Consider the following 24,255-nt stretch of genomic DNA (forward strand, 5'->3'; position numbering starts at 1 on the left):
CAGTTCACCCCTTTCCCACTCTCTCCCTGGCTCAAAGCGTCGTCCCCAGGTTGGGTAGATTTAGGGTCGTCAGGCAGGCTGCTGGTTCAGCAGACAGTGTAGGGGATATGCTCTGCTGGCGACAGAGACCACTCACCGCGTGGTTGTTTGTAATGCTGGGGCTACACAGACATAAAGTTGGCTTGTCACATTAAAATATCAGTAACCTACAGCAGAGGGGCTGTGAAATCAAACCCATTTAGAGATTGGGGAGCACAGCAATACTGATTAGATATAGATGGAGGTGGTAAGAGGCGTTGGTATTAGTGGAGGGGTCATTCCTCCCATTGATATTGATGTTCAGGAATTCAAGGTACAGTTGAAGTCGGAAGTTTACATACACCTTAGCCAAATTAAATTTTAACTCACAATTCTTGACATTTAATCCTAGTAAAAATTCCCTGTTTTAGGTCAGTTAGAATCACCACTTTATTTTAAGAATGTGAAATGTCAGAATATTAGTAGAGAGAATGATTTAATTTCAGTTTTTTATTCTTTCATCACATTCCCAGTGGGTCAGAAGTTTGCATACACACTCAATTAGTATTTGGTAGCATTGTCTTTACATTGTTTAACGTAAACGGTTTCGGGTAACCTTCCACAATAATTTGGGTGAATTTTGGCCCATTCCTCCTGACAGAGCTGGTGTAACTGAGTCAGGTTTGTAGGCCTCCTTTGCTCACACACGCTTTTTCAGTTCTGCCCACAAATCTTCTATGGGATTGAGGTCAGGGCTTTGTGATGGCCACTCCAATACCTTGACTTTGTTGTCCTGAAGCTGTTTTGCCACAACTTTGGAAGTATTCTTGGGGTCATTGTCCATTTGGAAGACCCATTTGCGACCGTGCTTTAACTTCCTGACTGATGTCTTGAGATGTTGCATCATGATGCCATATATTTTGTGAAGTTCACCAATCCCTCCTGCAGCAAAGCACCCCCACAACATGATGCTGCCACCCCAGTGCTTCAAGGTTGGAATGATGTTCTTCAGCTTGCAAGCCTCCCCTTTTTCCTCCAAATATAACGATGGTCATTATGGCCAAACAGTTCTATTTGTTTAATCAGAACAGAGGACATTTCTCCAAAAAGTACAATATTTGTCCCCGTGTGCATTTGCAAACCGTAGTCTGTCTTTTTTATGGCGGTTTTGGAGCAGTGGCTTCTTCCTTGCTGAGTGGCCTTTCAGGTTATGTTGATATAGGACTTGTTTTACTGTGGATATAGATACGTTTGTACCTGTTTCCTTCAGCATCTTCACAAGGTCCTTTGCTGTTGTACTGGGATTGATTTGCACTTTTCGCACCAAAGTACGTTCATCTCTAGGAGACAGAATGCGTCTCCTTCCTGAGCGGTATGACGGCTGCGTGGTCCCATGGTGTTTATACTTGCGTACTATTGTTTGTACAGATGAACGTGGTACCTTCAGGCATTTGGAAATTGCTTCCAAGGATGAACCAGACTTTTTTTTCTGAAGTCTTAGCTGATTTCTTTTGATTTTCCCATGATGTCAAGCAAAGAGGCAATGAGTGTGAAGGTAGGCCTTGAAATAGATCCACAGGTACACCTCCAATTGACTCAAATTATGTCAATTACCCTTTCAGAAGCTTCTAAAGCCATGACATAATTTGCTGGAATTTTCCAACCTGTTTAAAGGCAGAGTCAACTTAGTGTATGTACTTCTGACCCACTGGAATTGTGATACAGTAAATTATAAGTGAAATAATCTGTCTGTAAACAATTGTTGGAGAAATGACTTACCAAAACTATGGTTTGTTAAAAATACATTTGTGGAGTGGTTGAAAAACACGTTTTTTAATGACTCCAACCTAAGTGTATGTAAACTTCCGACTTCAACTGTACGTTTGGATGATTTCCACAGCAAATGAAACAACCTCTGTATAATAACTCAAGGCGAGACCCAGATGCAGACGGTTGGAGTCTTAGATGTTCAATAATCAAAAAGGAGTAGGCAAGAGAAAGGTCCTGGACGGGCAAAAGGTCAAAACCAGATCAGAGTCCAGGAGGTACAGAGAGGCAGGCAGGTTCGAGGTCAAGGCAGGCAGAATGGTCAGGCAGGTGGGTACAGAGTCCAGAAACAGGCAAGGGACAAAACCGGGAGAACTAGAAGAAGGAGAAAGAGCAAAAGCAGGAGAAAGGGGAAAAACCGCTGGTTGACTTGGACATACAAGATGAACTGGCACAGAGAGACAGAAAAGGAGCGACACCTGGAGGTGGTGGAGACAATAATTAGGACAGGTGAAACGAAGACAGTGTCACACCCTGATATCTTCCACAGGAATGTTGAGGACCTTACAGCGTCAGAATGTTGTCTGCATTTTAGGAGAAAAGGTTATCCAAACACAGAGGGGCCTCCGTGGCTATGATGTTTGTCCACATTACAAGATGTTTCCATCTGGACTCAAATAGCTTCCTACCCAGAGACCCTCATTGTGTTGACTCTGTGTGTTACATCCCTCCAGATGATATACCTTGTGGTGTCACTGTGTCATGTCAGCTATGTCACCTATCCCCAAATAACTTTGTGATTTCATTTCCCATACATTCTGGGGTTGAGAGAGTGCCTGTCACATCATTCCGACAGGTCCTGTTCCATTACATTTTTGGGGCTGATAGCCACTCAGCTTCATCAGAGTCAATCTATGGAGTTGAGTTACTGTGTGTCCAGTCCACAGAGCAGGTTCTTGTTGGAGGAGATGGTGAATAGATGCTGAGTCATGAGTGGGCTGAGGGGGTGAATAATGAGAGGCAAAAGGAGAATCATGAGGAGAGCAGCTGCAGCAGGTATTTCTCTGGCATTTCTCTATTTCTCTGGCAGAGCACTGATCTATCTAGCATCTGTCTCTATCTATGCTTCTAACCCTGGTCCTGGAGAGCTACCCTCCTGTAGGCTTTTACTACAACCCCAGTTGTAACCTAGCTGATTCAGCTTTTCAACCAGCTAATTATTAGAATCAGGTGCGCTTGATTAGGGTTGGAGCAAAAACCTGGACGCGGGCTCTCCAGGAACAGGGTTGGAACAGGGCCTTTGGTCTAATGCTTTAATATTTCATAATTTATGCCCGCTGAATTCATATTCATTAATAAATAGGCCTGTTTAATTTTGTCTGGCTTGCCGTTCCAAATGAAATGGAATATTGATTTAATTTAGTAGCCCCCAATTGTAGCTAGCTAGGGATCTTATCATACCGCCGTTGGCAGAATAAAAGATTATGGGAAACATTATTATGCACAAGTTTCAGAGCACCTGTATATCCAGCTACATCTGCGACTTAGGCCCAGTACTCTTTAACCTCATCCGTTGCCTGTGTTTACTGGATTAAACACTTGCCTTGCAGCGTGGAGAAAGACGCTTGCCAAGTTGGCAGCTTTCATCTGGGTTTCCCTGTAACTGGGTGTTCAACTTTAGTAGTTCTGTCGTATTGAATATCTTGTTTTTCAATATATGGATGAAATTAGGGCATGATTTGATAATATCAAGCACCTCCTCAACCACAGAGCCAGGGTGTCCGAGCAGTCCTCTGTGGATCCTAGGATTTGTAGTCTGCATGGCTGCCCTCAGAGTTTAGGACTAGGCATGTCCAATCTGCTATGGATCGAAATCTCTTTTGAAATGAAAGACTTGTTAAGATCTGACCCTGACACAGCATGACTGTCTCTCATACAGCTAGAGTCTTTATGAATGGGCTGTAAGGCTGATCTGATCACATTCCTCGGTGTCTGCTGGGGCAGAACAGGACCCCACTGTCACTGCAGGCCAGGGGACTCCTGTTGACATCAACACTGCATGGGGGCTAGGTGTTCATTTCTTGTCTGGATGTCATGAAATGGCCCGTGTTTGTGTGTGTGTGTGTACACTATCTGTAGTGGAATAGGCTGATTCTGACTCTGTCTTTTTTTTTTTTTTTTCCCCACAGATCGTGAAGACCAATCAATCCTTTGCACGTGAGTATCCTACTACTCTGTTGGGATCATTTCTCTAGACATCCTTTTCACTCACATTTCACTGAAACATTTTACATGATTGAAAACATTACCGTACCAAGCCCTTAACCAACAATGCAGTTCAAGAAATAGAGTAAAGACAATACTATATTTCCTCAATAAACTAAAGTATAAAATAAAATGTAACACAATAAGATTACATTTCAATAACGAGGCTATAATACAGGGGGTACCGGTACCTAGTCAATGTGCAGGGGTACAGGTTAGTCGAGGTAATCAAATGGTGGTAATGACTAAATTTAACATATCAAAAAATGTGTTATGTGTATGTTTCAGTGTTCCACATCAGAGGTGTATTATCAGCCCAATCCTTTATCTAAACTGCATCATGCTAATGCACCTGATGACGCCTGAGGATGTTCTCACAGGCCTCTGCTCTGCTCCGTCAGTATGCTAGCTGTCCTGCTCCTGAAACATTACCTCATTAAACTGCCCAGTAAGGAAAACAGATCGCCTCAGCCTGCCAAGTCCTGCTCTGACACCATCTCTCAAAGAGGACTCAGAGGGTAGAGGTTGTTTTTTTAAGGAGGGCCGATTCCAGAGGAGACTCAGCGGCTTAATGAGATGGAAAAGTAACCTGTCTGGCGCTGAGACTGATGTGACTGCACCTTAAGTAGGGTCTCAGTGACGTGCCCCCTCTTTTCCTTGAGTTCACTTTTGGAGATTTCCTCCATGCAGAGTTGCACCCCAGTCACTCCTTTCAGATTTACAGTCGAGCTCTTAGACTCGGGGAAGAAGGCAGAACAAGCCTACAGTATGTGGGAGTGAAGTGAGCAGCATTAGCATCTGTTAGTTGGTCAGAATGGGAGTTATATTGAAGTGATTAGCAAGGTCCTGCCATCCTGCTGGTTCTCAGTTATGGACTAGATCTAAAAAGCTTTATGATGTAGTTGTGGAACTGAGTTGGCCTTTGAGCAACTTTGTGCAGAGTAGAGGGAGTTATGAGTGTGGTTTGGTACACAGTCTTCAAACAATTACACCCCCTGTTGGCCAGGATGCTACTTGCTGAGTGCTATATGCCAATGATCTCATTTAGACCCTCCCATTATCCCAGAAATAAGCACACCAATCTTACACCATCTTATAAAGTTGTCACGTCCAATAAGAAACCTACTCTGTTGTACTGTCTGAGAGAGAATCCAGTCTCCCTGTCATTGAAAACCAGTGAGAACTGGTTTACATGCCAGTCCACATGATGATTAAGTAATTTGGTTTACAGAACAGGAAGTGATCCACTGGGCCACAGACCTGTGGAATCTCTCACCTTAAGAGTGTGACACACTGATGCAAGAGTCACAGGCCTCACACACTGATGACCTGGCTACCTTGTGCTTGAACAAGAAGAGTGACTAATACAGAAAGTCAGTCTGCTTGGAATGAAGAAAAGTATGTCCTATGCCCAAATCTGATGTTGTCATTTCAACCTAAAACATCTCACTGTTCTCACAATTGTAACGTGACATCAAATTAATCTGAAATGGCATTTGATGAACATATATTACACTATACCCCCACACCACCCATATACAAAGTGTAGAGGAGGAGACTCACATTGAGTTGCACTCTGGCCATTTATCCATTAAGCCAGCATTCTGTGTGGAGAGCTAATAGCTGGCTATGGTAAAGCCACGGGTATGTGGCTGTGTGCTGGTTCTGGAGGGGAGTGAGAGTTGGGTCCTGGCGGAGCTGTGGACGTCCCTGTCATTAGAGCCGGGCCAAAAGCAGAGCCTAGAAACCCTGGAGACCTGCCCACCCAACCACAGGACCCTGGAGTCGTTTATGTGTTTTGACTGTATTTGGTTGAGATTATATGTGGAAGCCTTCCAGGAAGCTTGGCTCTGTCTGGCAACTAAAGGCACAGTTATAACAGTAGACAAAGGGTTATATAAGTATTTGCTGGAAGTGTTCAACAGTGCTGAAATGTTATTTATTTTATGAGGCCTGCTTGGTAGTAGACTAGACCAGTTTCGTTGCTCTCCCTCATCCCTCCACCCCACCCCCCTCTCTTTCTCCCCATCCTCTCTTCCTCCTCTGTTTAATCTGATATGTATTGGTCCTGTCTATCTCCTCCTCACACAGAGGCGAGTCGGGTGCCGGCAAGACAGAAAACACCAAAAAGGTCATCCAGTACCTGGCCCACGTCGCCTCGTCACACAAAGGACGCAAAGACCACAACATTCCTGTGAGTGTTTCCATTCCCTCCTTCCCTGTTCCCTTCCTGAACTACTCCTGTTAAACCCTCCAATGTGCCCATGCCGGACCCAAAGGCAGAGGCTTTACCACAGTGTGTACTCAACTGACTTCTAAACAATGTGTTCTAGTTTAATGACCCCTGATGCTAATGGCTAACGCAGCTCCTCTAATAGAGTCTAATCAGTTTGTTGTTGTGTACCACCTGAACCTGAACGGTCTCCGCTCCAGCTCTGTGGTGCTCAGTGCCACTCTGTCAGAGCCTAAAGTTAGCAGGATAATGTTAGCAGGATAATGTTATCAGGGTAATGTTAGCGGGATAATGTTAGCGGGATAATGTCCGCGGGATAATGTTAGCAGGATAATGTTAGCGGGATAATGTTAGCGGGGTAAGGTTAGCAGGATAATGTTAGCGGGATAATGTTAGCAGGATAATGTTAGCGGGATAATGTTAGCGGGATAATGTTAGCGGGATAATGTTAGCAGGATAATGTTAGCAGGATCATGTTAGCAGGATCATGTTAGCCACCAGTAGGTTCACTGCGTATGGCTTGTGTTTGACATAAGCACCTCCAGGTCTAACCCTTCCCTTTGTTTATTACCTGAAACAAACAGCCCGAATCCCCTAAAGCGTTGAACAAGCTCCAGGCAAGTGTTTCCCTACTTTCTAAAACACTTGTGCTCAGTTTGGATGTTTTTGCATGCCCTTCTCGAAATCAAACTGTACTGTCTTTTCCCATGAACTTATCTCTGCTGGTATATGTGGTGTTTGTTTGTGCTGGCAAAACGTTTAAGTCTGCTATCAAACCGACAGACTTGTATTACATTGTGTTTTATCAGTTGTTTTAGGTTTATTTTAAGGAAATGCCCAACAGTGTCAACATACAGTAAGCCTTAAAAAGGGAAACAAATATTTTGTCATTTGAAACACAGTGGCTGTTAATTTGCAGTGACCTTACAATAACTAACCCCATATGCATGTGCTTTTTGTGGTTAGGTTCTAGTCATATTTATCTTTGTTATTCCCACTTTGAATGTCCATGGCAATGAGAGGATTTGGTGTGAACTGTGAAATCACATCAGACTGTGGCTCTCCAAACCCTCTTCCACAACAGCCCTCTAATATCTCAACCATTCTCCTTTATTCATGCTAGTTTTTCATTTGATTAGCTCAGAAAGCCTTTGGCATAGCTTCAAATACCTTTCATGCACGGTTAATGCCCATGGCCACACAAATACGGTTTGTGTCCATAACAACACCTGACTACTCATTCACACACCGTGGATTCCTGTCCTACAGTACAGTCTCTGAGTAGCTGTTGCTTTTGATTGTTCCTAATCGATAAGCACATGTTGGGTCAGTGATGTGGGAATGCTTTGAACTTCCCATCTCCATCGCGATCCTCACCTGGACATCTTGGGGAATGAAATGAAGCTACTATTGTCTCTCTGCTGCACAACATGGGCATGCTTCAGTAACAACAGAGGCTCACCTGGGACTAATACACTGTGCAGAATGTTTCAGCTTGATTCATGATCCACTGTTCCCCCACAGAGACTTCTAACATTACATCATTCTTTCCAACTGAATACTCCACTGTGGATACTTCTGAGTGTAAATGATATATTTACTGGCCCTCATTGTCCCCCCACTCAGTTTGCCCAGGAGCTATTTTTTTTCCCAAAACCTTTTTTCCCCCTCAGTAAAGCTATGCTTTGCTGAAGCAGATGCTGCTATGATTAAACACCCCCCCCCCCAAAAAAATGTACACTCACCCAGGTTGTGTATATGTACTACACAGTGTTGATGTGTGGCGATATCCTGGCTGTAACTCTGTACCTGGGTCCCTGTGCCAGAATACACCAGTCCACTACAGCTCACTGCTCTCCCACACCACGCTGCCTCTGTGTCCAGCTAGGATCCCTATGAGCACGGGCCAGAGGAATGTGGAGCGAGGGGATGATGGGAGGGAGGAGAGGGGAGGCTGGGGTCCAAGTAGCAGCTCTGATAGAAGAGTGGGCCCCAGACACCCAGTAGTCAGGAACTTGGGGCTTTTTTTGTGGGGCAGAGCAGTGGAAGTATTGCATTGATCTGATACAATGTGTGTGCATTAGGGAGGTAGGGAGGTATTGTGCAGTGTAGTAGGTAAAGGATAAGAGAGGGAGTGAAAATGTCCACATCACCCTTCCCTAGCGTCCAGCCATCAGGAGAGAGCGGTTTGACTGGAGCAGCTCTCTGACTCTGATCCAGACAGTGGGAGGAGGAACTCAATACCCCCATGTGATCTGTACAGTTTAGATCTGATTTCCACCCTGAGTTGAAATCCTGAAAGAAAAATAGTCCTCACATCGCACTACAGGCACCCCGACTCCAGTCTCATTCCTGGAAATGATTGATATGTGGAGTCATTGGGGCTAATTAAACTATTAACTATTAACTATTAACTATTCAGAAAACATTTAGTCAAGAATGTGTCTTGTCTGGAACCAGGGGTTTAGTGTATGTATGCTCTGTAGTGCGTTTCTCAAACTCTAGAAACCTGAGTTATAGGATGTGCTTCAGGGTTGGCTGCGACACATCTCCACGGTAGAGGCTGCAGTATGTTTAAGTGGGCCAGACCCCAGTCCTTCTGGCAGCAGACCTACTTCTCTCTGCACCACTCTCTCACTCACCCGTATGTAGGCTGAGCCTGTCCCACATATCTGTGGTGGGGCTGGGCAGCGCTACCCCCCAACCTTTAAAATCACAGAAAACTCTGGCCCACTGGGTCATCAAAAACCAGGCCCCAGTGTCCCATCACCGTAGAGAAACCAGGGCGGTACAGGCTGACTGGTTGCAGTGCTATTTCTGTTGTGCCCACAGAGCCAGCGCCCTGGTTAGAGCGGGTAAAGTGGGCGAGGTGCGTGGTGGTGGAATGCCCCCACCGCTCGAGGATTTGGGATGTAGCCACCACCCCGTCACAGCAGTGCCTCCCGGAAGTGGAGGGTGCATGTGAGCAGCGTCACAACCACAGGAATGTTCTCACCACCCCACAATGTCTCACTTTAGTTACTGCAGGCAGTGCTGCTTTTTACCCTCTGTCCTCTCTGTATGTGGGGAAGAAGTAGACTAGTGGCCTCTCAAACCCTGTGAGACAGTTGGCTATGCCCTGTGGTTGGCTATGCCCTGTGGTTGGCTATGCCCTGTGGTTGGCTATGCCCTCCAACCTATGATGGTCATGACCAGCATATAAACAGCATATAAACCTCTGTCTACATGATTCATACAGTAGGCTTGTATTCGCTCTGCTCAATAGCTCGAATTGATCAGTTGGTGTATGTTTTGACATAATATTATTAAACTGTATAATATAATAAACAGAATAATATTTAGATGTTAATATGAGCATAACACGACCGCCACATCTGATTTAAGAGCATTATGATCAGGCCCTTTGAGGAGGATTCTAGTGCTGCACCATTTTGTGTTCAGTCAAACAAAAATGATTTTTCTCTCCAAAAACTGGTATTGATATTGAGGAATGCATTATTAAAGAAAGCCTCAGTCAAGAGTGCACTGAATCTTCCGTTTCGCAGATGAGCTGAACCATATGGTTTACATTTAGTGTTTCTCAACATTGTATGAAATAATTGGGTACAATGTCGTCTTACTGACATCATACTTTTAATGGGTTATTCATTCAGTAGAAATATAGCAGATGTCTACTGCATAACAGAGGCTCCATTCTCACACTCTCTTTATTTCCCATGTCCACCCTGTGGTGAAAGCAAAGGCACTTGTCCATACCGATTTAATACATCTTTCATTAGCGGTTCATGGCTGGTTTAGGTGGTGGCGGTATTACCTGGCTCTATATCACTCAGTTTCTCCCTCACTTCACAGGGCGAGCTGGAACGGCAGCTTCTGCAAGCCAACCCCATCCTTGAATCCTTTGGCAATGCCAAGACGGTGAAAAACGACAACTCGTCACGTTTCGTAAGTTTAAAAAGCTCCCCCTGGATAAAAATGGTCTCGAATGTGACAGCTGTACTGTATGTTTTATGTACACATTTGTAGACGGTCTATAAACGGTCCCTCTGTGTAAATAGGTATTGTAGGACCTGGCTCTCCAGAATACAGTGAAAATGTGTGTGAAGGAGAACACTGTCTGCTAAAGAGCACGGCAATGTGCTTTCCATGTTCCATAATCCTGGCATACACACACACACACACACACACACACACACACACACACACACACACACACACACACACACACACACACACACACACAGTGTATCCCCACTTCCGACCAGACCTGACATTCTACGTCACGGATGTCTGCAGAAGTGATACTGTTGACTCAGTGGGGACTGTGTTTTGGGCTCACAGAGGCCTACAATGTCACACAATGTTTAGAACTGCTGCCTTACACATTTTGTATCCTTCCCTACAGGGCAAGTTCATCAGAGTCAACTTTGACGTGACCGGCTACATTGTTGGGGCCAATATCGAGACCTGTATCCTCAAAGATGGGAGACTGGGAAGTGAAGGGGGAGGGGATGCAGGAGTCTGCAGATGCACATACATAGTCGGGGTTTGGCTCAAGGGGCTCTGGGATTTGTGCCACACTTCAATGCAGAGTGCTCACCAGATTGTAGATAGACTTAGGTTCTTAGAGCTAGATATATTCATACTCAGCCTTTGTTTATTCATGATTAGGTTGACTTTGGAGAATACTGGTTTTCGTTTTCTAAGATTGAATTATATCTGGTCGTTATGCTTGTGAGATATGTCAAATTTGTGTCCCTCAAGAATAGCATGTTGTGCAAGATTTGGCATTGCAGAAAGTATGATTTATAAAGCAGTGTGATGTGTGCTATACAGGCATTCCTCTTTCTGAGATGGTGGTAGTCAAGGTTTCTGGAAACACTGACTAAATAGCAACCCACTCAGTGGGCATTTCAGTCTCCTGTAAAACTAAGGTCCAGTGATTTGCACAGTTGAGCTCTTGCCTGTAGCCCAAAATGGTCGCTCTCTAGACAGAACACCCTGTATTCAGACACAAGTGATCAGAAACACATACCCCTGTCTGCGCATTATGCCCTGAATATATTCTACCATGCCCAGAAATCTGCTCCTTTTATTCTCTGTCCCCAACGCTCTAGGCGACCAGTTTTGATAGCCTTTAGCCGCACCCTCATTCTACTCCTCCTCTGTTCCGCGGGTGATGTGGAGGTAAACCCAGGCCCTGCATGTCCCCAGGCACCCTCATTTGTTGACTTCTGTGATCGAAAAAGCCTTTGTTTCATGCATGTCAACATCAGAAGCCTCCTCCCTAAGTTTGTTTTACTCACTGCTTTAGCACACTCTGCTAACCCTGATGTCCTTGCCGTGTCTGAATCCTGGCTCAGGAAGGCCACCAAAAATTCTGAGATTTCCATACCCAACTATAAGATTTTCCGTCAAGATAGAACTGCCAAAGGGGGAGGAGTTGCAGTCTACTGCAGAGATAGCCTGCAAAGTAATGTCATACTTTCCAGGTCCATACCCAAACAGTTCGAACTACTAATTTTGAAAATTACTCTCTCCAGAAACAAGTCTCTCACTGTTGCCGCCTGCTACCGACCCCCCTCAGCTCCCAGCTGTGCCCTGGACACCATTTGTGAATTGATCGCCCTCCATCTAGCTTCAGAGTTTGTTCTGTTAGGTGACCTAAACTGGGATATACTTAACACCCTGGCAGTCCTACAATCTAAGCTAGATGCCCTCAATCTCACACAAATCATCAAGGAACCCACCAGGTACAACCCTAAATCTGTAAACAAGGGCACCCTCATAGACGTCATCCTGACCAACTGGCCCTCCAAATACACCTCCGCTGTCTTCAACTAGGATCTCAGCGATCACTGCCTCATTGCCTGTATCCGCTACGGAGCCGCAGTCAAACGACCACCCCTCATCACTGTCAAACGCTCCCTAAAACACTTCTGTGAGCAGGCCTTTCTAATCGACCTGGCCCGGGTATCCTGGAAGGACATTGACCTCATCCCGTCAGTTGAGGATGCCTGGTCATTCTTTAAAAGTAACTTCCTCACCATTTTAGATAAGCATGCTCCGTTCAAAAAATGCAGAACTAAGAACAGATATAGCCCTTGGTTCACTCCAGACCTGACTGCCCTCGACCAGCACAAAAACATCCTGTGGCGGACTGCAATAGCATCGAATAGTTCCCGCGATATGCAACTGTTCAGGGAAGTCAGGAACCAATACACGCAGTCAGTCAGGAAAGCTAAGGCCAGCTTCTTCAGGCAGAAATTTGCATCCTGTAGCTCCAACTCCAAAAAGTTCTGGGACACTGTGAAGTCCATGGAGAACAAGAGCACCTCCTCCCAGCTGCCCACTTCACTGAGGCTAGGTAACACGGTCACCACCGATAAATCCATGATTATCGAAAACTTCAACAATCATTTCTCAACGGCTGGCCATGCCTTCCGCCTGGCTACTCCAACCTCGGCCAACAGCTCCGCCCCCCCGCAGCTACTCGCCCAAGCCTCTCCAGGTTCTCCTTTACCAAAATCCAGATAGCAGATGTTCTGAAAGAGCTGCAAAACCTGGACCCGTACAAATCAGCTGGGCTTGACAATCTGGACCCTCTATTTCTGAAACTATCCGCCGCCATTGTCGCAACCCCTATTACCAGCCTGTTCAACCTCTCTTTCATATCGTCTGAGATCCCCAATGATTGGAAAGCTGCCGCAGTCATCCCCCTCTTCAAAGGGGGAGACACCCTGGACCCAAACTGTTACAGACCTATATCCATCCTGCCCTGCCTATCTAAGGTCTTCGAAAGCCAAGTCAACAAACAGGTCACTGACCATCTCGAATCCCACTGTACCTTCTCCGCTGTGCAATCTGGTTTCCGAGCCGGTCACGGGTGCACCTCAGCCACGCTCAAGGTACTAAATGATATCATAACCGCCATCGATAAAAGACAGTACTGTGCAGCCGTCTTCATCGACCTTGCCAAGGCTTTCGACTCTGTCAATCACCATATTCTTATCGGCAGACTCAGTAGCCTCGGTTTTTCGGATGACTGCCTTGCCTGGTTCACCAATTACTTTGCAGACAGAGTTCAGTGTGTCAAATCGGAGGGCATGCTGTCCGGTCCTCTGGCAGTCTCTATGGGGGTGCCACAGGGTTCAATCCTCGGGCCGACTCTTTTCTCTGTATATATCAATGATGTTGCTCTTGCTGCGGGCGATTCCCTGATCCACCTCTACGCAGACGACACCATTCTATATACTTCCGGCCCGTCCTTGGACACTGTGCTATCTAACCTCCAAACAAGCTTCAATCCCATACAACACTCCTTCCGTGGCCTCCAACTGCTCTTAAACGCTAGTAAAACCAAATGCATGCTTTTCAACCGTTCGCTGCCTGCACCCGCACACCTGACCAGCATCACCACCCTGGATGGTTCCGACCTTGAATATGTGGACATCTATAAGTACCTAGGTGTCTGGCTAGACTGTAAACTCTCCTTCCAGACTCAGATCAAACATCTCCAATCTAAAATCAAATCTAGAGTCGGCTTTCTATTCCGCAACAAAGCCTCCTTCACTCACGCCGCCAAACTTACCCTAGTAAAACTGACTATCCTACCGATCCTCGACTTCGGCGATGTCATCTACAAAATTGCTTCCAACACTCTACTCAGCAAACTGGATGCAGTTTATCACAGTGCCATCCGTTTTGTCACTAAAGCACCTTATACCACCCACCACTGAGACTTGTATGCTCTAGTCGGCTGGCCCTCGCTACATATTCGTCGCCAGACCCACTGGCTCCAGGTCATCTACAAGTCCATGCTAGGTAAAGCTCTGCCTTATCTCAGTTCACTGGTCACGATGGCAACACCCATCCGTAGCACGCGCCCCAGCAGGTGTATCTCACTGATCATCCCTAAAGCCAACACCTCATTTGGCCGCCTTTCGTTCCAGTTCTCTGCTGCCTGTGACTGGAACGAATTGCAAAAATCGCTGAAGTTCAAACATCTGCTATCTGAGCAGCTAACCGATCACTGCAGCTGTACATAGTCTATCGGTAAATAGCCCACCCATTTTTACCTACCTCATCCCCATACTGTTTTTATTTATTTACTTTTCTGCTCTTTTGCACACCAATATCTCTACCTGTACATGACCATCTGATCATTTATCACTCCAGTGTTAATCTGCAAAATTGTAATTATTCGCCTACCTCCTCATGCCTTTTGCACACAATGTGTATATAGACTCCCCTTTTTTTTCTGCTGTGTAACTCTGTGTTGTCTGTTCACACTGCTATGCTTTATCTTGGCCAGGTCGCAGTTGCAAATGAGAACTTGTTCTCAACTAGCCTACCTGGTTAAATAAAGGTGTTCTCAACTAGCCTACCTGGTTAAATAAAGGTGAAATAGAATACAAAATAAAAACATGACTTTACTGTTTTAGGGCCAGCAAATTCTGCCCAGTATCTCTAGATTGGGACCGTATTTAACATATTAAAGTCTATTGAGATTGGCATTAACAGAAATAAACACTTATTATTTGACAGTATATCATACGAGTATAGCAAGAAGCAGCAATTCATACCAATCCATTGTATGTTTGAGAAGATTCTGATAGGCATGGCACAATAACCAGTAAGCCATTTACCAGCACAGGAATGATGGCATTGCTCCTTTGGACCTTGACTCCCTGACTACCAGACCTCCTGGAGAAGTCCAGGGCCGTTCGCCAGGCCAAAGACGAGAGGACCTTCCATGTCTTCTACCAGCTTCTGGCAGGAGCCGGGGAACACCTCAAAAGTCAGTATCTTATACACCATTCCAATTATAATGATTGTCAGTAGTGTCTCCTGCAAGAAGAATCACAACTATGTCTATTCTTTTCAGTTTTTCAGTGCTCTGCGCCAGAAATGGCTTGCCAGAAATAATACCATTTCATTATTTCTCCTCATGTTATAAGTCTTGGCTGTTCTGTTATACTACTGGTTTTTGATTTGTCTCCCCCTACCCCTCTCCTTTCAGCCGACCTGCTCCTGGAGGGCTTCAACAACTACCGCTTCCTGTCCAACGGCAACATTACCATCCCTGGCCAGCAGGACAAGGACAACTTCCAGGAGACCATGGATGCCATGCACATCATGAGCTTCTCCCATGAGGAGATCGTATGTGAGTACACACACGCTTCACCATACATGTAGTATCAATGTCTGTCCTTGCCTCTTATCTGATTCACTCTCCCTTGTGGTTGCAGGCATGCTGAAGGTGGTGTCTGCAGTACTACAGTTTGGTAACGTTGTCTTCAAAAAGGAGAGGAACACAGACCAGGCCTCCATGCCTGAGAACACAGGTAATGCTATACCCTCAGAGGCCATACATAATCCAACCAACACTCCAGCACTTTGAAATCATCCAGCTTAAGTTTGACCATTTCTCACCACACAGCTGAAAATACATTGTCCCAGTTTACAGTGAGCTGATTCTCTGATTTGATTCTCTTCAACATTGATCATCCTCCCACAATATGCTGCTCAGTCTCAAAAACAGTCCGCTCACTTGGTCCACATAACTTATTGCAGAACAGCTTCATTAAAATTATGCTGTAATCAGTATTGGGTCTTAGTGTGAGTCCGCTGGAATCACAACAGTAGCAGAGTAGAGTCATCCTTCACCGTTGTGGCTGAGACAAGGATAGCAAAGCGTCAGCAGCTCCAGATGTCTGCCCTTAGTACATTATGAAGTCTGGCAGTGCAGAGACACTTCACTGAACTGAGGTCAGATTCCTAGGAACTCCTGCAGTGACAGTGTCTTGGCTGGAGCTCTTTGTCCGGTTTTTGTTAATATAAAGACAGGCAGGCACATTGTAGCGGTCCATATCAGGTATGTTATACCCCGGGGCTCATGCTACGTGTCTGTATTTTACTTCAGAAGGAGATGGCTAGTAGGAATACATGTGTCATTTATCATTTATTTCTGGCACGTTGCTCTGCATTAAGGGTCAGTTTATAATGGCAAGCCATGCAGTTTGGTTGTCATTAGGAAAGTGGATGTGTCTCTGCTAAGATTTATCCTTGGTGATTTTGACTGATGAATCATACATCAGACTGTGGCCATATCCTTGGGTAGCTGGGGTGAAATGTAGCGTTAGTGCTTTACTGAGGTCTTTCATTACATATTCCTGTCTGACATTTCCTCAACTGTTTTGAATTGAGACTGGTTAGGCTGCATACAAAGCTATCTATTTGTACTATATAGAAAGCTCTGTCTGTGCCCATCTCCAGGGGCAACACTGATGGGTCACTAGTAACCCAATGTCCTGTCTCTCCTCCCAGTGGCTCAGAAGCTGTGCCACCTGCTGGGGCTGAATGTGATGGAGTTTACCAGGGCCATTCTATCCCCCCGCATCAAAGTGGGCCGAGACTACGTCCAGAAGGCCCAGACCAAAGAACAGGTAGGAGCTGTTCTCCAGTTCCCATCAGTTGTACACTCCTGTTTATGAATTCACTAACACTGATCTATGCAGGTCCATGAAGTTGGCCTAAGCAGAAACAGACTGGTACCCAGCAGACTGTCGTCTATCGCTCTCTGGTTCTCTCCTCAGGCTGACTTTGCAGTGGAAGCCCTGGCCAAGGCCACATATGAGCGTCTGTTCCGCTGGCTCGTCCACCGCATCAACAAGGCCCTGGACAGGACCAAGAGACAGGGAGCCTCCTTCATCGGCATCCTGGACATCGCTGGCTTTGAGATCTTTGAGGTAAATTTATTTTCAAGATCATTCATCTCTTGTTGCAGACATATAATCATGTCCAAGAGGGACTGTCTTGTCTTATTGATCTGTAATACTCATCTTTCACATCTTTCTCTCCCCATATCCCTCCTCTAGCTGAACTCATTTGAACAGCTGTGCATCAACTACACCAACGAGAAGCTGCAGCAGCTGTTCAACCACACCATGTTCATCCTGGAGCAGGAGGAGTACCAGAGGGAGGGAATCGAGTGGAGCTTCATCGACTTCGGCCTGGACCTGCAGCCCTGCATCGACCTGATTGAGAGACCGGTCAGCTTTTCATCTTTACACATATAGGTGTATTTTACTCAGATTATGTCTGACGAACTTCACTCTTCTCCTTTCTCTCTGTCTGCAGACCAACCCTCCAGGAGTTCTAGCCCTGTTGGATGAGGAGTGCTGGTTCCCCAAGGCCACTGATAAGACATTTGTAGACAAGGTGCTCCAGGAGCAGGGCACCCACCCCAAGTTCCAGAAACCCCGGCAGCTGAAGGACAAAGCCGACTTCTGCATCATTCACTACGCTGGCAGGGTACGTCCACGCAGAGCCTGGGTCTCAATTACACTGAAATTACTTCCTCAGCTCGTCCTCTCATATGGTATCATTGATTGGTGAAAACAAGGTATTTCTGCCATATGAGCTCCCTTTGTCTGGCGAGGGCCTCATTCGTTCGAAGAAACTGATTTGCCATTGACATTTTTGTTGCTTTGCCTGGTTAGGGGTTGGAGTGTTGGAAAGATGAAGCAGTGTTTTTGAAATTAGAATTATTGTTCAGCTCCATAATGTCTTGAGAAACATGTTTTCTTTCTGAATGCCGTTGTAACCTGTCAATTTTAAAGTGCTGCCTTTGAGGCAGTGGACATGTCTCCACTAAAGCTCTAGTTAACAGGTAATTGCCTTAGCACAAAAGTCCAGTTCTGCTCCCAATCTCCACATCTGGTTCACGTTGGTGTGAGACCGATTTTACACTGTTACGTAATCAAAGATTTTTCAACTTTCACCACAGTGTGGTCTCCCATCTGCAGAGGGCCTGTGTACATTGCAGGCCAGACTCCACATTAAATAAATATCATATCATCTTCATCCATTTTCTTATTAAATTTGTCACACAAAATTCAGATGTACATTTTGTTCTGGTCACAGCACCAGTAGTCCTCACACATGTTAAGACTTAATAAATAGGTTTTGTTTACAGCGCATAAACTCATTTTCTCTTGACCAGGTATCTATTTAATTTGATCAGACATGAAAGTCAGTGAGACAAGATAAAAGGAAGCTATTTAACACGATGTGCCGGTACATAGAGCCTGTTTAGCTTACGTCTGTCTGTCTCTCCTCAGGTGGACTACAAGGCTGACGAGTGGCTGATGAAGAACATGGACCCTCTGAACGACAACGTGGCCACGCTGCTCAACCAGTCAACTGACAAGTTTGTGTCTGAACTGTGGAAGGACGGTGAGTGTCCCGTACTCTCTTCCTGTTTGGACCATGTAGTTGTCACTTTGTTTGAGTCTTGGTTATCCAGTGACAGTATTGAAGAATCCCCTTAAAACCTGGAACTTAGGACAGTGGCTATGGTGGGAGTATTTTGTACGCACTCTCATCCACTAGACTTCTTGTCTGGTTCATATTCAGCTGCTCGCTTCTCTGTGATGAGTATTGCCAGCCAAAACATTGTGTGTTTGTGAGGTAACCTGAAATATCCGCTCGTAAATCTCCTCCCGCCTTTTATTTCCCCATTTGGCACATCCACTTGTTTTAAAAAGCGATTGAGTTTCATTATGAGTCATTGGACATCTACAATGTATACAGAAACAACTAATAGAAAGGAAATGACTGAATTGCTTTGTTTTTGTGCATGGAATATTCTACTGCACCAGTAACAGCAATATGTCTCTGTCCTTTACAATGTACACAACTAATCATTGTTTGTGTGAGTGTGTATGCGGTAACATAATACGAATAAATCTGTGTCTGCATGGATGTTTATGTAAAGCTGAGTTGTCCTTCACATCCTCCCCTCTCTCTGTTTCTGAGCTGTAGACATTCAGACCTTTCAGAGAGCCTGTTTCTATGACAAGGCCTCTGGTCTCCTTGAGCCTCCAGGTGAATGCACACGTTGCTGCAGCTCTGTAGGGTTCTTCCTGCTCGCTCACGGCTGCACTCTGCACCCTTAGATGCACCCACCGCCTCTAGGCTTTGCATGACCCATAATGCACTGTTGCTAACCAAGACCGTACCTTTCAGCGATGCTGGTTTGTCTGGTGCCATTCTGTCTCAGTCAAATCTCAGCTCAGATTGTTTATTTGAGATACCTGCACAAGGAAACACCAGGATTGTTATAATTTGTTTGGAAGAGCCAGCGTAGGAAGGACCTTGAAGAATACTAGCATGGAGACATCTGCCGGTGTGGAGTAAATGTATGAGAAAAAGCCTGGACATTACCAGGGCCATGGCTGTTTAATGTTTTCAACACTCACCTGTAAACTGACGTCAGTAAGGCTTGGAGCTGACTGGAGAGTGATGGATAGAGACCGACTTCCTCCACCACCTCTTTCACAGGATATTTTAGCTACAGATCACACTGACTTTGCTGGATTTCATAATCCCTTTAGCATGAGCTAAGCCTGTTTTTTGAGGGTACATTTTTTAGCAACCTTAACCTGCATGCCAGACCACTGATCTGATTTCCATAATCTTTTATTTAAAAATATAGATTGTGAAATTAAGCTTTGCTTAAATATCACCCTGTAGATATCGGTGAAGCTGATGTGGAATGACAATGATTGAAGGAGAAAAGATTCATCAGTCAGTGTCACTTAACCTTCGCACACACTCCTTAAACTTCTGTCACCCTTGGATATTGAAGTAAATCCGAGCAGTCACTGAGAGTTAAGGGGAGAATATGATTCAAAGAGTTGTAATGATTCAGCTCTGTTCCTGTTCCAATCAGTTGTCAGTCTTGACCATTGCCATATGCTTAGAAGCCTGGTTCTGGTTCTCCAAACGGATCAGGGCCCTTTTCATCTGATGACTTTATCCTTTGCACCATCTAGGAAGAATGTGTATGCATATGTCCAGATTCTTTCATAATAAGGCGACTGAAGCTTACCATGCCAATGAAGCTTACCATGCCAATGAAGCTTTACCATGCCAATGAAGCTTTACCATGCCAATGAAGCTTTACCATGCCAATGAAGCTTACCATGCCAATGAAGCTTACCATGCGAATTAAGCTTACCATGTTAATTAAGCTTACCATGCTAATTAAGCTTACCATGCCAATGAAGCTTACCATGCCAATGAAGCTTACCATTCCAATGAAGCTTACCATGCCAATGAAGCTTACCATGCCACATTTAAGGACAGCCGACTACACTGTGAAACCATGGTTTCCTAATAAGCCTCTAAAATCACATCAAAGAGGCATGATGCATCCCTGCCAAGGGAAATACTGCCTGACCCCAACAGAGGATTTCTGAAAGATATTTCAGTACAGTATATAGATTCCGTAGTATAGCTCTGATTTATAGCCCATTGCAGCACTGTCTGTCTGTGTTCACCCTCGTTCATCAAACAGGTCAATTTCAGCTCTGCTGTGTACCTTATGGAAAGAGAGATGGCAATTACGTGTTCCTAATTGGAATTGGTGAATGAAAGATATATTCCTTTTGGGTTTTGTTGTGCTCTTTGTGACATATCCTTCTCTCTGAATACAGAAAGTAATTTATCCCCCAATGTGTTGCTCTAGTGTATGATAATTCACACTTATCCTTCGGTAGCAGTATTTCTCCTTTTATGTTTTTGATAAATCAAATGCATTCGATTGTGTCATTTAATAACATTGAGACACCCAGTCGGTGTTCCATTTCCATCTAGTTCTTGTTTTGAAAATGATATCGCTTCTTAACTATACAGTGCCTTTGGAAAGTATTCAAACCCCTTGACTTCAAGCCTTATTCTAAAATGGATTCAAAATTGTTTTTTAAATCTCAGCAATCTACACACAATACCCCATAATGACAAAGCAAAAACATTTTTACCTAAGTATTCAGACGCTTTGCTAAGAGACTCGAAATTGAGCTCATGTGCATCCTGTTTCCATTGATTATCTTTGAGATGTTTCTACAACTTGATTGGAGTCCACCTGTGGTAAATTCAATTGGACATGATTTGAAAAGGTACACACCTGTCTATATAAGGTCCCACAGTTGACAGTGCATGTCAGTGCAAAAACCAAGCCATGAGGCCGAAGGAATTGTCTGTAGAGCTCCGAGACAGGATTGTGTCGAGACATTTCTGCAGCACCAATCAGGCCTTTATGGTAGAGTGGCGAGACGGAAGCCACTCCTCAGTGTAAGGCACATGACAGGCCGCTTGGAGTTTGCCCACAGCCACCTATAGACTCTCAGGCCATGAGAAAAAAGATTCTCTGGTCTGATGTAACCAAGATTCATCTCTTTGACCTGAATACCAAGCGTCACATCTGGAGGGAACCTGGCACCATCCCTACGGTGAAGCATGGTGGTTGCAACATCATTGCTGTGTGGATGTTTTTCAGTGGAAGGATCGAGGCAAATATGAATGGCGCAAAGAACAGAGAGATCCTTAATGAAAACCTGCTCCAGAGCGCTCAGGACTTCAGACTGGGGCAAAGGTTCACCTTCCAACAGGACAACGACCCTAAGCACACAGCCAAGACAACGCAGGAGTGGCTTCGGGACAGGTCTCTGAATGTCCTTGAGTGGCCAGCCAGAGCCCGGACTTGAACCCAATCTAACATCTCTGGCGAGACCTGAAAATAGCTGTGCAGCAATACTCCCCATCCAACCTGACAGAGCTTGGGAGGATCTGCATAGAAGAATGTGAGAAACTCCCCAAATACAGGTGTGCCAAGCTTGTAGCGTCATACCCAAGAAGACTCGATGCTGTAATTGCTGCCAAAGGTGCTTCAACAAAGTCCTGAGTAAAGGGTCTGAATACTTATGTATATGTGATATTTCAGGTTTTTTATTTTTTATAAATTAGCAAACATTTCTAAAAACCCTGTTTTTGCTTTGTTATTATGGGGTATTGTGTGTAGATTGATGAGGGGGGAAAAACTATGTAATACATTTTAGATTACGGCTGTAAAGTCAAGGGGTCTGAATACTTTCCAAAGGCACTATATTAGTAATACTCTGAGGAATGCCTTTTTTAGCCTGGAGGTTGTTTTGTCTGTCCTAAATGGAGACAGCCAACTGGTCTCTAAAGGAAGGTGAGCTGCCACACACCGCATTGAATAGTAACATCTCTTCCCTTCACTTCCCCTTGATCTCTGCAAAGAACATAGCATCAATATATGAGGCAATCTGAATATGCAAACAAGATGGTATTGTTGATATTTTTCTCTGTATTCTATGGCAAGAACAACCACTGATCTAGCTAGTCTATTTACATTCAAATAAAACCAATTGACTGCAGTTTATGTAACGGTGGGGGTGGAAAGTGGCTGAAAATGGCTGTGCTGTTCTTGGAAAAACAGCTGTATTATGAACATGTTTTGAGTTTAGTTGGATTAGGTTTTGCAATAGCTTGGTTCAGTCTTGTTTCCTTTGTCTGCTTTTAATGAACATGTAGTCATGCTAGGGCCAACCGCCCATCCCACCCACTCTGGCTGTCCGTCATGTTGTTTACATGTTGTTGCACTTGGAAGCCCTCATCTGTCCTGGTCATGCCTCTAGTCCTTTGCTGCTTGATTATACAGTATATATGTTTAGTTCACGCACCAGTCACCCCTCTACCAGCGTCTACCCATCTAACTCTGCCCTTCTCTCCTCTCCCTCTTTCTTCTGTCAGTGGACCGTATCGTGGGTCTGGACCAGGTAGCAGGGATGAACGAGACGGCCTTCGGCGCAGCCTATAAGACCAAGAAGGGCATGTTCCGTACGGTGGGCCAGCTCTACAAGGAGTCTCTCACCAAGCTCATGGCCACACTGAGGAACACCAACCCCAATTTTGTCCGCTGCATCATCCCCAACCACGAGAAAAGGGTGAGCAATGAGCAGCACACTAACCTCCCCCTTTCACTGACCACCAGTCCCCCCCCCCCCCCTCTGCCCATTGTAGCCCAGACTACAGCCCCTCCACCACCCACCAGAACCACGGCAGCCCAGACTACAGACCCTCCACAACCACCCACCAGAACCACTGTAGCCCAGACTACAGCTCCTCCACAACCATCCACCAGAACCACTGTAGCCCAGACTGCAGCCCCTCCACCACACACCAGAACCACTGTAGCCCAGACTACAGCCCCTCCACCACACACCAGAACCACTGTAGCCCACACTACAGACCCTCCACCACCCACCAGAACCACCGTAGCCCAGACTACAGCCACCACACTACCCACCAGAACCCCTGGAGACACACTCTGCTACCAGGCCTCAGTGGGCCCTCTGCCTCCATAAACAACAGCTCAGATGGAAGGCTGGAAATGAAACAATAGCAGAGTGGGGAGTTATGGGCTATGTGTGCCTGTTAAGTGTTCCCTAATGTATTCCAGGGGATTTAGACTAGACACGCTTGTTTCTGCAGCGCAACCACAAATGACTGTCATAAATGGATGGTATGGATGGAGAAGAGGATATAAACACTGGTTGTTTTGGTGTGAATGTGTTTTGGTGTGAAGTAGTTAGTCTAGTCCCTATGCAATCCTAATTGTAGAATGGCATTTTGCATAATATTACACAAATATATTTGAAGTAACATTGTTTCCCTATAAAACATTTTCTGGATGAAATTTTAAAAGGTGAATGAACAGTAACAGCATTTAGTTGCTATTAGTTTAGAATAATCTTCTTTGCATGAAGTTTGGTACTGTACTGTATCTCTCCCTGACCTCTCACTTCAATGCCCCTCCCTCCCTACAGGCTGGTAAGCTAGACCCCCACCTGGTTCTGGACCAGCTGAGGTGTAATGGTGTTCTGGAGGGGATCCGTATCTGCAGACAGGGCTTCCCCAACCGTATCGTCTTCCAGGAGTTCAGACAGAGGTACTGTATTCATTTTACACGCACCTCATACACGCACCTCATACACGCACCTCATACCTCATACAGCCTATTTATGTATTTCAACCCAATTGCTAAGTTCCTGTGTTTACTTTAGAGAGAGAGATTATACAGGACAAAGTGGCATTGGTTT

The 24,255-nt window shown here is 45.2% G+C and overlaps 1 protein-coding gene across 3 annotated transcripts in view; it reads left to right on the top strand.

Moving 5' to 3' along the window:
• The window catches only part of LOC109898615 (myosin-10), a 63,161-nt gene that overhangs the window by 28,953 nt on the left and 9,953 nt on the right, over nucleotides 1-24,255 (top strand). The window contains exons 4-18 of one of the 3 annotated variants that reach the window (XM_031834383.1): nucleotides 3,975-4,002; nucleotides 6,142-6,244; nucleotides 10,136-10,228; nucleotides 10,689-10,752; nucleotides 14,985-15,083; nucleotides 15,306-15,449; nucleotides 15,535-15,630; nucleotides 16,613-16,731; nucleotides 16,882-17,034; nucleotides 17,164-17,337; nucleotides 17,426-17,599; nucleotides 18,409-18,523; nucleotides 19,112-19,174; nucleotides 22,907-23,100; nucleotides 23,983-24,104. In XM_031834383.1, the coding sequence (XP_031690243.1) occupies nucleotides 3,975-4,002; nucleotides 6,142-6,244; nucleotides 10,136-10,228; nucleotides 10,689-10,752; nucleotides 14,985-15,083; nucleotides 15,306-15,449; nucleotides 15,535-15,630; nucleotides 16,613-16,731; nucleotides 16,882-17,034; nucleotides 17,164-17,337; nucleotides 17,426-17,599; nucleotides 18,409-18,523; nucleotides 19,112-19,174; nucleotides 22,907-23,100; nucleotides 23,983-24,104 (1,741 nt within the window). Of the gene's footprint in view, nucleotides 1-3,974; nucleotides 4,003-6,141; nucleotides 6,245-6,867; nucleotides 6,901-10,135; nucleotides 10,229-10,688; nucleotides 10,753-14,984; nucleotides 15,084-15,305; nucleotides 15,450-15,534; nucleotides 15,631-16,612; nucleotides 16,732-16,881; nucleotides 17,035-17,163; nucleotides 17,338-17,425; nucleotides 17,600-18,408; nucleotides 18,524-19,111; nucleotides 19,175-22,906; nucleotides 23,101-23,982; nucleotides 24,105-24,255 lie in introns of all 3 variants that reach the window. The other 2 variants (XM_031834380.1, XM_031834381.1) reach the window with 2 other exon arrangements.

The sequence above is a fragment of the Oncorhynchus kisutch genome, linkage group LG10, assembly GCF_002021735.2.
Source record: "Oncorhynchus kisutch isolate 150728-3 linkage group LG10, Okis_V2, whole genome shotgun sequence".
Classification (NCBI taxonomy): Eukaryota; Metazoa; Chordata; class Actinopteri; order Salmoniformes; family Salmonidae; genus Oncorhynchus; species Oncorhynchus kisutch.